Below are 14326 nucleotides of genomic sequence, written 5' to 3' on the forward strand. Positions count from 1 at the left end.
AGCAAGACAGGAAGCACCAGGACCAGGACCGGCATTCCCCTGGACACATATCAACATGTCCAAAAGCTTCTGTCCGAGGACCTCATGACTACAGCGAGAACCAAAGTAGATACCATGTTATGTTAAACTGTTCTGTGTGATTTACTGATTCAATTTTGAGAGAACACATTATTAAAGAGCACTCTTAAATTCTTAATTTGCCTTTTGAATGAATAAATCCTGCAGAGCAAGAAAATGCTAATATTTAGTTCAGGTGTTATTGTCCAACCAACACACGTCATTATGAAAATGTGCAGCTTTTACAACAGCTGTGTTTTGGACTGACGAAGGTGAGTCCCTTCAGCTGCTCCCTTGTGTTCATCACAGCAGGTCCAAGGTGGACCGTACATGTTGATTTGGCACAAGTTTTACACCGGATGCCCTTCCTGATGCAACTCCATATTGCATGAAGAAATGTAGCAGGGGTAGGGTTTGAACCTGGAACTTACACACTTTGGACTGATAAATTTGGATAATTTAATTTCAATTTGGTTCGTTTTAGCTGCACTTACCTCTGGGCTCAGCACCAGCACAACGATCAATGACAGCGTCAGGGTCGTCCACATATTTCTACAGGAAATATAGGAGGAGGGGGTAAAAAAAAAAAAACCTATGAAGACACGAGCGAAGTTGTAAAGTGTGTGCGTGATGAGTAAAATTAAAATGTTACCAGGTAGAATGTAATGTAATGAGTGATCTGAAAGCACTGAAGAATGCACAACAAAGTCCTCATCAAGTCAATAAGTATTTGGACAGTGACACAACTTTTTAATTTTGCCTCCATACACCACCACAAAAATATTAAAAGAATTTTGACAAAAATTAAAATTTTCAGAGTCCATAAGTAACCACATAAAATTAATATAAGGATTATTGTTGTTAGAAACCATAATTTTTAGAGTCGGTTTTCTTTAATGAGTCAGGCGATGGATACATGAACATTTTGAACTCACTGAATAGGTCTCGGGCATCATTTCCATCAATCATTAAGAAATACAAACAGTAAGGTGCTGTATGATAAATCTGTCTGGAGGAAGAAGTTCTCAGAAAATGAGTGACCATGCATGAAGGAGAGAAGAGTGAGGGAAGCCACCAAGACAGCTCTTGCAATGTTTGCACTATGCATTTATATATTATTAATTTTTTTTTTTTTATAATTTAGGATTAAAATTGAGGGTTGTGTTTCATGGTCATTTAGTGATATACACAAAAAATAAGCGTTTCTGCTGATGTGAAAAGCTCATTTCCTCAACAGTCTTTCAGATGTCAAAGTATACCATTTGTGTCCACATAGTGACACCAAAGGTCAGACCACATGTGGGAACATTCTGGTGCTGCATATTTCCACATGTGGTTGCAAACCCTGGTCCTCAGGGTCTCCCTAATGTGCATATTTTCCTGGTCTGCCATATGGCCAAAATGTCATAAAAAATGTCATAGCTGTCAGTGTTGGGAAGGTGTCGTAACACGGACCCGCAACAGGGGGCGCAAATGAACGGACAATGGATAAGACAAAGAGTAACAATTTAATGTTGTGAAACGCACAACTGGATACAGACAAAGATATAATGCCAATTAAACACAAGGTGACGTGCGGGCAGGTTCGAAGATAGGAGACCTCTGGCGATCGAAGAGCCGGTGTTGGGAAGGTGTCGTAGCACGGACCCACAACAGGGGGCGCTAAAGAACGGACAATGAATAAGCCAAAAAGTAACAATTTAGTGTTGTGACAACACACAACTAAACACACAAAATTTGTAAAGTCAATTAACACCAGGTGACGTGTGGGCAGGCTCGAAAATAGAAGACCCCTGACGAGAGAGAAGCCGCGTCCCACACGGCTTCCACCACCAACGGTCTGAAGAACACCGGAGCCGCCAAGTCCCGCGTCCCCAGGTGGCCTCTGTCTTCGGCTGTTGACCCTGGTACTGCTCTTGGTAGTCGATTTCTCGGCGGGGAGGTGGAGTTGCAGTCCGGCTTATGTATTGGTGTAGATGAGTGACAGCTGGTGCGATGAGTGACAGCTGTCACTTCCTCTGGGTCTGGCGCCCTCTCGTGCTTGGAGCCCGCACTCCAAGCAGGGCGCCCTCTGGTGGTGGTGGGCCAGCAGTACCTCCTCTTCAGCGGCCCACATAACAGCCGGGACCCACACAGCTTCCACCACCAACGGCCTGAAGAACACCGGAGCCGCCAAGTCCTGAGTCCCCAGGTGGTCACCGTCTTCTGTTGCAGACCCTGGTACTGCTGGCAGAAGATGAAAAACAGTTAATGGTGAGTGTGTATCCACACACCCAGTAATCCTTCACCTACAGATCTTCAAGGAGGGAAAACCTCCACCTCCAGAAACAATTTCACCCGTGCAGCTCCTGTTAGTCTCGTCCCTGGATGGAGTGAGAGGCGAAGAACGTCGCCCTCCCACTATCCGCCAATCCAGCTTCAGACAGAGCCCGCAGGAACACGGCTGCACACAGAACAATGTTAGATACAACAATAATCACAGCAGAGAAGGTTACCTTAGACGGTAGCTGATTTCTCGGCGAGGAGGTGGAGTAATAATCCGGCTTTTGTAGGGACGGTGGTGATTGGTGACAGCTGGTGTAAATGAGTGACAGCTGTCACTCTCTGTTGTCTCGGCGCCCTCTCATGCTTGAAGCCCGCACTCCAAGCAGGGCGCCGACTGGTGGTGGTGGGCCAGCAGTACCTCCTCTTCAGCGGCCCACACAACAGTCAGTCCCTTACAGTTAAATTGATACTCCTCATTTTCATCCCCCAAATGATCTGTTAATTTGACATGAAATCATTCCAGCACTATCCACAAATCCTCTGAAGAGACCTAGTGACTAGGTCACTGTTTAGTGTCCAAGTCTCACAACCATACAGGACTCCAAAGGGCTGCAATGTACAGTTATTTGATATGTTAGACCACCAATTTCAGACACTAAAAGAAACGCTGTCTCTGCCAGTCTAGGGTTATTGCTGCTCTTAAACCCTGACAGACATCTTAATCTTATTGGAGCAATGAGCCACATGAGCACATAAACTGTACACATCAGTGATCGATACGGCCTTAAATTTGATTTTCACATCATCATTTCCTTCCACTGAGGATGACTCAGAGCAAAAACCACCAAAACAGCAGTAATCATTAAATACAAGTCCACAGTGGAGCAGCTTGTGGCTGAGGGGTGAAGGAACATGCTACAGAATGCTATTTGCAGCGTCCCTGGGTATGAATCCAGCATGTCTCTCCATGTCTTTGATTCCCTGTCTCTTTCTCTGTGTGCATAATAAAGGCTGAAAAATGCCCAAAAATATATCATTCCACATCCGCAGTGCTTTACGCTCTGTTTCAAACAGCAGTGGCAGTAATTATACACAGACAGGCCGGGAAGCAATCACTCAGTAATATTTGTGTTTAATATGAGTTACACAGTGGAAACTCTTCCATCACTTACTGTATTTATGCACTTACTTCTTGCAATACAGTATTTCCATTACAGTGTCTGACTGTAAACCAACAGCCATAAACTCATCCTGTGACACATTCTTGATTAAAATCTCTACATTTCTTTATGTTCTTCAGACTTTGAACAGCAAACTCAAATCTTGGCATCATAAAATAAAACAAAATGAAATAAAAAAAAATATCAAAGCCAAAATAATGGAATGCATCAGTGTGATAACAAAATTAAAAATTAACAAAATTAAATTGTCACTTTTGTGGCCTGTTTAATGTCAAAAAGTCAGGGGATGAACACATGAACATTTCCAAGTCACTGAATATGGCATACATGAGAATGAGACATCCTGAAAGTTGGCCGGTGGTCTGCAGCCCCATTGTTGGTCCTTCTGGGTTTTACACAAAATTAGACCCATTTGAAGCCTTATTTTGGAAACCAAGCAGACTCTTGAAAAAAGTCAGGAATACTTTGTCCAGACTGCCCTAAAAAATCCAGAATTCAGGAAAAATCACATAGTTCCTTCAACTTCTCCCTTTTCCCCTCTGGATTGTTGCAGCACATCCGACACATATCTGCATGTTGTTTAGGCACAATTTTACACCAGATGCCCTTCCTGATGCACATGGAGATTGGGCATGGGTGGCCAAGGGCAGAAACTGCTTGGCCACCATGCTTCCCAGGTTTGAACTCCATTTATATTAATCATTAAAGCTACAGTGTGCAAGATTTAGTGCCATCTAGTGGCGAGGTGCAGGCTGCATTGTGCTGTCGCCAATCACCATTTTGTGTCCCATGCTCCTTTGAATTCCCTTTTAATAAGTAATATGTATGATGGGTTCTTGAACATGTTAGCCTGCAGTGGCAACCAGTTGCCAATGAATAGAGGAACAACCACTGGTTTCTCTTTTTTATCTTCAGTCTTCTGGCTGTGCTTCAAAATGAGAGGGACAGAGTAAATATGTCCCTTTTCAGCTACTGCATCAACATGGAACATGACAGCCTCCATAAGAGGACCCGCTTGACATGAAGGCCTCATTAACCTTCTGAAAATGCATCGACTCACTGTTGCATATACGAGGTCTGTTAGAAAAGTATTGGACCTTTTTATTTTTTTCAAAAACTATATGGATTTGAATCATGTGCGATTACATCAGACAAGCTTGAACCCTCGTGGACATGCGAGAGTTTTTTCACGCCTGTCGGTTACGTCATTCGCCTGTGGGCTGGCTTTGAGTGAGGAGTGGTCCACCCCTCCCGTCGGAATCTCTTTGTCTGAGAACTTCCTGAGAGACTGACACTTTGCTTGATCAAAATTTTTTCAAAGACTGTGAGGCACATCGCAGTGGACACCATTTGAGAAATTCAGCTGGTTTTCTGTGAAAATTTTAACGGCTGATGAGAGATTATGGACTGTTGCTGTCGCTTTAAGGACTGCCCACGGAGCGAGACGTCGCGATGCGCCCTGAGCCACTGCTGTCTGCCTGTTTTGAGCTGAAAACTTCCAACTTTAAGCCTCTGTTGACCCAAGACGTCGTGACAGAACAGAGAACTTTCAGAAGAGGTCGGGATCAGCAGTTTATCTGGACATTCCACTGTTAAAGGAGATTTTGTAATGAAAGAAAGTGCAGACGGGTTCGCGTGTCGGGACGCAGCTGGCGCCGCGCGCCGCCACAGGAAAAACACCTCCGTTGGAAGCCTTAAGGACAAGTTGGAACATGTCCAGCTGTTAAACAATTTCTCAGATACTCACTCAACTGAAAGCCATCAAAAGCCGCCTGGTTTTTACAAATGGTTATCAACACGGAGGTGTTTTTCCTGTGCCGTCACGACTCTTCTGAAAGTTCTCTGTTCTCTCACGACGTCCTGGGTCAACAGAGGCTTAAATTTGGAAGCTTTCAGCTCGAAACAGGCAGACAGCGGCAGCTCAGGGCGCGTCGCGACATCCTTAAAGCAACAGCAACAGTCCATAATCTCTCATCAGCCGGTAAAGTTTTCACAGAAAACCAGCTGAATTTCTCGAATGATGTCCACTTCGATGTGCCTCACAGTCTTTGAAAAAATTTTGATCAAGCAAAGCGCCAGTCTCTCAGGAAGTTCTCAGACAAAGAGATTCCAACGGGAGGGGTAGACCACTCCTCACTCAAAGCCAGCCCACAGGCGAATGACGTAACCGACAGGCATGAAAAAACTCACGCATGCGCACGAGGGTTCAAGGTTGTCTGATGTAATCGCACGTGATTCAAATCCATATACTTTTTGTAAAAAATAAAAACGTATGTTAGGTTTATCACAGACCTTGTAAATATATGAGATGATGACTGAACAGATAGTTATGAATGCTATATCCCATTCTTATGAGAAACAGTTAAAATCAAACATACTGCAGCTTACAGGAATAGAAATAGTATAGTACTGCATGGTGAATCTATCTGAATGTGGCAGATCTCAAAATCTGACCATGCAAGAAGGAGACAAGTGAGGGAAGCCAACAACACACCCATGTGAAGCTTGAAGGAGTTATAGATTTCTGTGAGTGGAGAAATTGTGCAGTGTTGTTTTCATAGTCACAGAATCTTCTAACACCTTCAGAATTTTCATGGGCATTTTGGTGCCTTCCCTCACATGTCAATCAATCAATCAATCAATTTTATTTATATAGCGCCAAATCACAACAAACAGTTGCCCCAAGGCGCTTTATATTGTAAGGCAAGGCCATACAATAATTACGTAAAAACCCCAACGGTCAAAACGACCTCCTGTGAGCAAGCACTTGGTGACAGTGGGAAGGAAAAACTCCCTTTTAACAAGAAGAAACCTCCAGCAGAACCAGGCTCAGGGAGGGGCAGTCTTCTGCTGGGACTGGTTGGGGCTGAGGGAGAGAACCAGGAAAAAAACATGCTGTGGAGGGGAGCAGAAATCAATCACTAATGATTAAATGCAGAGTGGTGCATACAGAGCAAAAAGAGAAAGAAACACTCAGTGCATCATGGGAACCCCCCAGCAGTCTAAGTCTATAGCAGCATAACTAAGGGATGGTTCAGGGTCACCTGATCCAGCCCTAACTATAAGCTTTAGCAAAAAGGAAAGTTTTAAGCCTAATCTTAAAAGTAGAGAGGGTGTCTGTCTCCCTGATCTGAATTGGGAGCTGGTTCCACAGGAGAGGAGCCTGAAAGCTGAAGGCTCTGACTCCCATTCTACTCTTACAAACCCTAGGAACTACAAGTAAGCCTGCAGTCTGAGAGCGAAGCGCTCTATTGGGGTGATATGGTACTATGAGGTCCCTAAGATAAGATGGGACCTGATTATTCAAAACCTTATAAGTAAGAAGAAGAATTTTAAATTCTATTCTAGAATTAACAGGAAGCCAATGAAGAGAAGCCAATATGGGTGAGATATGCTCTCTCCTTCTAGTCCCCGTCAGTACTCTAGCTGCAGCATTTTGAATTAACTGAAGGCTTTTCAGGGAACTTTTAGGACAACCTGATAATAATGAATTACAATAGTCCAGCCTAGAGGAAATAAATGCATGAATTAGTTTTTCAGCATCACTCTGAGACAAGACCTTTCTAATTTTAGAGATATTGCGTAAATGCAAAAAAGCAGTCCTACATATTTGTTTAATATGCGCTTTGAATGACATATCCTGATCAAAAATGACTCCAAGATTTCTCACAGTATTACTAGAGGTCAGTGAATAAAATTGGTCCTAGCATAGAACCTTGTGGAACTCCATAATTAACCTTAGTCTGTGAAGAAGATTCCCCATTTACATGAACAAATTGTAATCTATTAGATAAATATGATTCAAACCACCGCAGCGCAGTGCCTTTAATACCTATGGCATGCTCTAATCTCTGTAATAAAGTTTTATGGTCAACAGTATCAAAAGCAGCACTGAAGTCTAACAGAACAAGCACAGAGATGAGTCCACTGTCTGAGGCCATAAGAAGATCATTTGTAACCTTCACTAATGCTGTTTCTGTACTATGATGAATTCTAAAACCTGACCGAAACTCTTCAAATAGACCATTCCTCTGCAGATGATCAGTTAGCTGTTTTACAACTACCCTTTCAAGAATTTTTGAGAGAAAAGGAAGGTTGGAGATTGGCCTATAATTAGCTAAGATAGCTGGGTCAAGTGATGGCTTTTTAAGTAATGGTTTAATTACTGCCACCTTAAAAGCCTGTGGTACATAGCCAACTAATAAAGATAGATTGATCATATTTAAGATCGAAGCATTAAATAATGGTAGGGCTTCCTTGAGCAGCCTGGTAGGAATGGGGTCTAATAGACATGTTGATGGTTTGGATGAAGTAACTAATGAAAATAAGTCAGACAGAACAATCGGAGATAAAGAGTCTAACCAAATACCAGCATCACTGAAAGCAGCCAAAGATAACGATACGTCTTTGGGATGGTTATGAGTAATTTTTTCTCTAATAGTTAAAATTTTATTAGCAAAGAAAGTCATGAAGTCATTACTAGTTAAAGTTAAAGGAATACTCGGCTCAATAGAGCTCTGACTCTTTGTCAGCCTGGCTACAGTGCTGAAAAGAAACCTGGGGTTGTTCTTATTTTCTTCAATTAGTGATGAGTAGTAAGATGTCCTAGCTTTACGGAGGGCTTTTTTATAGAGCAACAGACTCTTTTTTCCAGGCTAAGTGAAGATCTTCTAAATTAGTGAGACGCCATTTCCTCTCCAACTTACGGGTTATCTGCTTTAAGCTGAGAGTTTGTGAGTTATACCACGGAGTCAGGCACTTCTGATTTAAAGCTCTCTTTTTCAGAGGAGCTACAGCATCCAAAGTTGTCTTCAATGAGGATGTAAAACTATTGACAAGATACTCTATCTCACTTACAGAGTTTAGGTAGCTACTCTGCACTGTGTTGGTATATGGCATTAGAGAACATAAAGAAGGAATCATATCCTTAAACCTAGTTACAGCGCTTTCTGAAAGCCTTCTAGTGTAATGAAACTTATTCCCCACTGCTGGGTAGTCCATCAGAGTAAATGTAAATGTTATTAAGAAATGATCAGACAGAAGGGAGTTTTCAGGGAATACTGTTAAGTCTTCAATTTCCATACCATAAGTCAGAACAAGATCTAAGATATGATTAAAGTGGTGGGTGGACTCATTTACATTTTGAGCAAAGCCAATTGAGTCTAATAATAGATTAAATGCAGTGTTGAGGCTGTCATTCTCAGCATCTGTGTGGATGTTAAAATCGTCCACTATAATTATCTTATCTGAGCTAAGCACTAAGTCAGACAAAAGGTCTGAAAATTCACAGAGAAACTCACAGTAATGACCAGGTGGACAATAGATTATAACAAATAAAACTGGTTTTTGGGACTTCCAATTTGGATGGACAAGACTAAGAGTCAAGCTTTCAAATGAATTAAAGCTCTGTCTGGGTTTTTGATTAATTAATAACCTGGAATGGAAGATTGCTGCTAATCCTCCGCCTCGGCCCGTGCTACAAGCATTCTGGCAGTTAGTGTGACTCGGGGGTGTTGACTCATTTAAACTAACATATTCATCCTGCTGTAACCAGGTTTCTGTAAGGCAGAATAAATCAATATGTTGATCAATTATTATATCATTTACTAACAGGGACTTAGAAGAGAGAGACCCAATGTTTAATAGACTGTTGGGAAAGTGTAGTGACACGGACCCACAACAGGGGGCGTAAATGAACGGACAATGGAAGGAGTCAAATTATAACACTTTACTGGTGTGAATGTCACAACCAAACACAGCAGAATCAGAATGTGCAACAGTCAATTAATAAAAGGTGTCGTGTGGGCAGGCTCGACGATAGGAGACGCCCGTCTGGAAACAAACCGGAACCACACGATTTCCACCGCCACCTGAACCCGAGGAATACTGGAGCCGCCAAGTCCCGGAGTCCCCAGGTGGCCACCTTCCCGGCGTGTCGGATCTGGTACTGCTGGCAGAAAGCAAAAGACAGTCAAAGGGTGGGTGTGTGAACACCCAGTAACACTGGTGGGAATGCCACCTCCATCTCTCACTCAGCGCGTTGCAGCGGTCTCAGCTGAAAAGGAGCGCCGTCTTGCACAGCCTCCTCAAAAACGACCGGTTCTCCTGCAAACACTCACAATAAACAGATTTACAAAAGGCTGAGGATATTACCTCCAGATGAAGATGATATCTCGGCAGTTTGGTGGAGGTGTCTTCCTGCTTTTATACCAGATGTGTTGATTAGTGACAGCTGTCACGGATGATGGGTGACAGCTGTCACCACGGCTTGTTCCTGAGGCGGCAGCGCCCTCTCGTGCCTGAAGCCCGCACTTCAGGCAGGGCGCCTTCTGGTGGTGGGCCAGCAGTACCTCCTCTTATGGCAGCCCACACAACATAGACCACATTTAACTGTTTTAGTCTGTGGTGCAGTTGAAGGTGCTATATTATTTTTTCTTTTTGAATTTTTATGCTTAAATAGATTTTTGCTGGTTATTGGTGGTCTGGGAGCAGGCATCGTCTCTACGGGGATGGGGTAATGAGGGGATGGCAGGGGGAGAGAAGCTGCAGAGAGGTGTGTAAGACTACAACTCTGCTTCCTGGTCCCAACCCTGGATAGTCACGGTTTGGAGGATTTAAGAAAATTGGCCAGATTTCTAGAAATGAGAGCTGCTCCATCCAAAGTGGGATGGATGCCGTCTCTCCTAACAAGAGCAGGTTTTCCCCAGAAGCTTTGCCAATTATCTATGAAGCCCACCTCATTTTTTGGACACCACTCAGACAGCCAGCAATTCAAGGAGAACATGCGGCTAAACATGTCACTCCCGGTCCGACTGGGGAGGGGCCCAGAGAAAACTACAGAGTCCGACATTGTTTTTGCAAAGTTACACACCGATTCAATGTTAATTTTAGTGACCTCCGATTGGCGTAACCGGGTGTCATTACTGCCGACGTGAATTACAATCTTACCAAATTTACGCTTAGCCTTAGCCAGCAGTTTCAAATTTCCTTCAATGTCGCCTGCTTTGGCCCCCGGAAGACAATTGACTATGGTTGCTGGTGTCGCTAACTTCACATTTCTCAAAACAGAGTCGCCAATAACCAGAGTTTGATCCTCGGCGGGTGTGTCGTCGAGTGGGGAAAAATGGTTAGAAATGTGAACGGGTTGGCGGTGTACACGGGGCTTCTGTTTAGAACTACGCTTCCTCCTCACAGTCACCCAGTCGGCCTGCTTTCCCGGCTGCTCGGGATCTGCCAGAGGGAAACTAACGGCAGCTAAGCTACCTTGGTCCGCACCGACTACAGGGGCCTGGCTAGCTGTAGAATTTTCCACGGTGCGGAGCCGAGTCTCCAATTCGCTCAGCCTGGCCTCCAAAGCTACGAATAAGCTGCACTTATTACAAGTACCATTACTGCTAAAGGAGGCCGAGGAATAACTAAACATTTCACACCCAGAGCAGAAAAGTGCAGGAGAGACAGGAGAAGCCGCCATGCTAAACCGGCTAAGAGCTAGTAGCTGCGCTAAGCTAGCGGATTCCTAAAAACACACAAAGTGAATAATGTGTAAATAATTTAGAGGTGATTCAGCAGAGGGAGTGCTTTAGTTAAGGCACGTGAAGATTACACTGGGAAACAAATCCTTATCTAGGTAACTAGATCAATCTAACTGCGCAGATTAAACAGCTAACAGATACAGCAAAACATCGCTGTGCTCCGGAACAGGAAGTGATACAATACCGCAGTGAGAGCCAACCACCAGTAGAGGCAAGCAAGCGTTCAAAGATAGTTGTCCATGGAGTTATTTCTATTTCTTAATAACTGATGTAAATGAGGTCCAAAAATATTCAGATCACGTCAATGCCTCAGGGATGTTATGGGTTTCAAATGTCAAATTTAATTGTGATTAAATTAAATTGTCATTTTTGATCAGGGTATGTCATTCAATGCGCATATTAAACAAATATGTAGGACTGCTTTTTTGCATTTGCGCAATATCTCAAAAATTAGAAAGGTCTTGTCTTAGAGTGATGCTGAAAAACTAATTCATGCATTTATTTCCTCTAGGCTGGACTATTGTAATTCATTATTATCAGGTTGTCCTAAAAGTTCCCTGAAAAGCCTTCAGTTAATTCAAAATGCTGCAGCTAGAGTACTGACAGGTGACCCTGAACCATCCCTTAGTTATGCTGCTATAGACTTAGACTGCTGGGGGGTTCCCATGATGCACTGAGTGTTTCTTTCTCTTTTTGCTCTGTATGCACCACTCTGCATTTAATCATTAGTGATTGATCTCTGCTCTCTTCCACAAAATGTCTTTTTCCTGATTCTCTCCCTCAGCCCCAACCAGTCCCAGCAGAAGACTGCCCCTCCCTGAGCCTGGTTCTGCTGGAGGTTTCTTCCTGTTAAAAGGGAGTTTTTCCTTCCCACTGTCGCCAAGTGCTTGCTCACATGGGGTAATTTTGACTGTTGGGGTTTTTCCGTAATTATTGTATGGCTTTGCCTTACAATATAAAGCGCCATGGGGCAACTGTTTGTTGTGATTTGGCGCTATATAAATAAAATTGATTTGATTGATTGGATTTGATTTGATCACACAGGTTTAACTTTGTACAGATGTTCCTCCAGGCTGATTTTTAAGTGTATGTTTGTCTGCTTGTCTCTCTTTTTTTTATTACACTGTGGGTTTTTGACCTGTGTCTAAACTCACGCTGTCTCCTCCATGTCCAGAATCCTGTTTGTTTTCATCACTCTCTGAAGAAACAATTATCTCTCTTCAGACATTCTCTCCCACAGGGGGAAATGAAGAAAACAAGGATTTAAACTCAGGTCACACATCTGACTCCTCACTTCCTCCTCCGCACTCTTTGAGACATTTTTCACAGACTTTTCCTCCATTTCCTTGTCTTCTTCTCTACGTACACTCCTATCAGTCACTTATCTTCTCATACACTCTGACTCACTCTGAACCTGTGGGTGTCACACAGGCTTCACAGCTCGTCCAGCTTTCGTTAGAAGAACAGCTCATGGTTTTTCCGGTTCAGCTCCACAGTAGGGCCCACACATCTCTACATCAAATGGCAGAAAGACTGATGGATCAGGTTCAAGTGTAATTTAAGCAGAACAAATGTTTTTCAGCAGGCTCATACACTGCAATGCCTTTGATACTTTTGGCATCTCGATAGAGATAGGGAGGGAATCAGACTTCTTGTGAAATATAATTCATAGTAAATCATTTGGGAGCACCTTCCATCCTGTCCTCTGCATCATCTTGTATCTGCATGTCCTCCCTCACCACACCCATAAACATCTTCGTTAGCCTTCCTCTTCTCCTCCTGCCTCCATTCTCAGCATCCTTCTCCCTATATACCCTGTGTCCCTCCTCCCAAACCATCCAAATCACACTTCCCTGTAGATATTTTAGGATAAGACAGGTTTCATACCTTTTAGACACAGGGACACTTGATTTAATCTTCCTTAATAGTTTTTAACCATGAGGGATTAAAAAACAAAAACAAAATAATCCATCACTTGCTGAGAGTTTCACACAGGTTTCTACATGACAAGCACACCAACTCAAATAATGACTACACTATTTTATACAGCCAACAGATGTATTAAAATGTAATGAGTAAATTTTAAAAATATGTGAAAATTACATGTAGTGCACTATATTTCAACTGTCTATCAGCCTTTTTGTATCTGCGTGTCATATTGCAGGAACTGCTGGTCGTACAATCTTAATTGCCCCTTCACACATAATACAATTGAGGCAGAATGGTGCACAAAGGAGGGGTCAAATGGCACTGGTGAAAATCGGAGCCGCCTCAAAGGCGTACAGCTGTCGCTACAACCATTCACGCACACCAGCAAACAAAAGACAGCGCAAAGACAACAGACAACAGACAAAAGTGCCCATTCAACCCCCCTCTCAGCAGGTGTCAGCCAAATTCCAGGTGCCACACACGAACATCCAACACCGCTCGCTGGTGGGACTATTCACGTTCCCGGCACAAGAGTGGAGTGCAGATGACCACATTCAAGCTATTTGTGAAAATTGTCTATATATCCCACGAGTGTGGTATCACCAAGCAATACATGGGTGTGACTGTGCCAAACTCTCCACCCCCAACACATGTGGCGTGCCAGTGTGTCGGTTCCCCCTTCAACATAAGTGACGCGTGTGTACTGCATCATGGAAATAGAGACTGGAATGGACGTCACGTGACTAGTGGCATGCTGCACGGTGGCCATTACTAAGGGTGGAGAGAGCGCCTTGAGCCAGTTAAACAGAAGTTAAATAAGGGAAAAAAGGCAGCCAGTGCTTCACCATCAACAGCACAAACTACAAAAACAAATTCTCGAATACTAAAATGAACTGTACAATAGCCTTAATGTAACTATGTAAAACAAGTGTCTATTTTAAAGTCGTTATGTCGTAATTTAATATCGATATACTGAGACTATAACTCAACGGCATAAGTTCTTTTCATTAAGCTGTGTTCACATGCATACAAACAAAACAAACAAAAATGTTGATATATATATATATATATATATATATATATATATATATATATATATATATATATATATATATATATATACTTGCAGTTGTTTAATATGATATGAAAATTCAGTAAAGTATATCTTATACAAGGTCTATTAGAAAAGTATCCGACCTTATTATTTTTTTCAAAAACCATATGGATTTGAATCACGTGTGATTACATCAGACATGCTTGAACCCTCGTGGGCATGCAAGAGTTTTTTCATGCCTGTCGGTTACGTCATTCACCTGTGGGCAGTCTTTGAGTGAGGAGTCGCCCACCCTCTTGTCGATTTTT

General features: G+C 42.9%; 1 protein-coding gene across 1 annotated transcript in view; it reads right to left on the reverse strand.

Annotated features, from left to right (window-relative positions):
* The window catches only part of calcrl2 (calcitonin receptor-like 2), a 158302-nt gene that overhangs the window by 104758 nt on the left and 39218 nt on the right, over positions 1-14326 (reverse strand). The window contains exon 2 of the mRNA XM_034173295.1: positions 552-609. Within this exon, the coding sequence (XP_034029186.1) occupies positions 552-609 (58 nt within the window). The remainder of the gene's footprint in view (positions 1-551; positions 610-14326) is intronic.

This window comes from Thalassophryne amazonica, chromosome 6 (assembly GCF_902500255.1).
Source record: "Thalassophryne amazonica chromosome 6, fThaAma1.1, whole genome shotgun sequence".
Lineage (NCBI taxonomy): Eukaryota > Metazoa > Chordata > Actinopteri > Batrachoidiformes > Batrachoididae > Thalassophryne > Thalassophryne amazonica.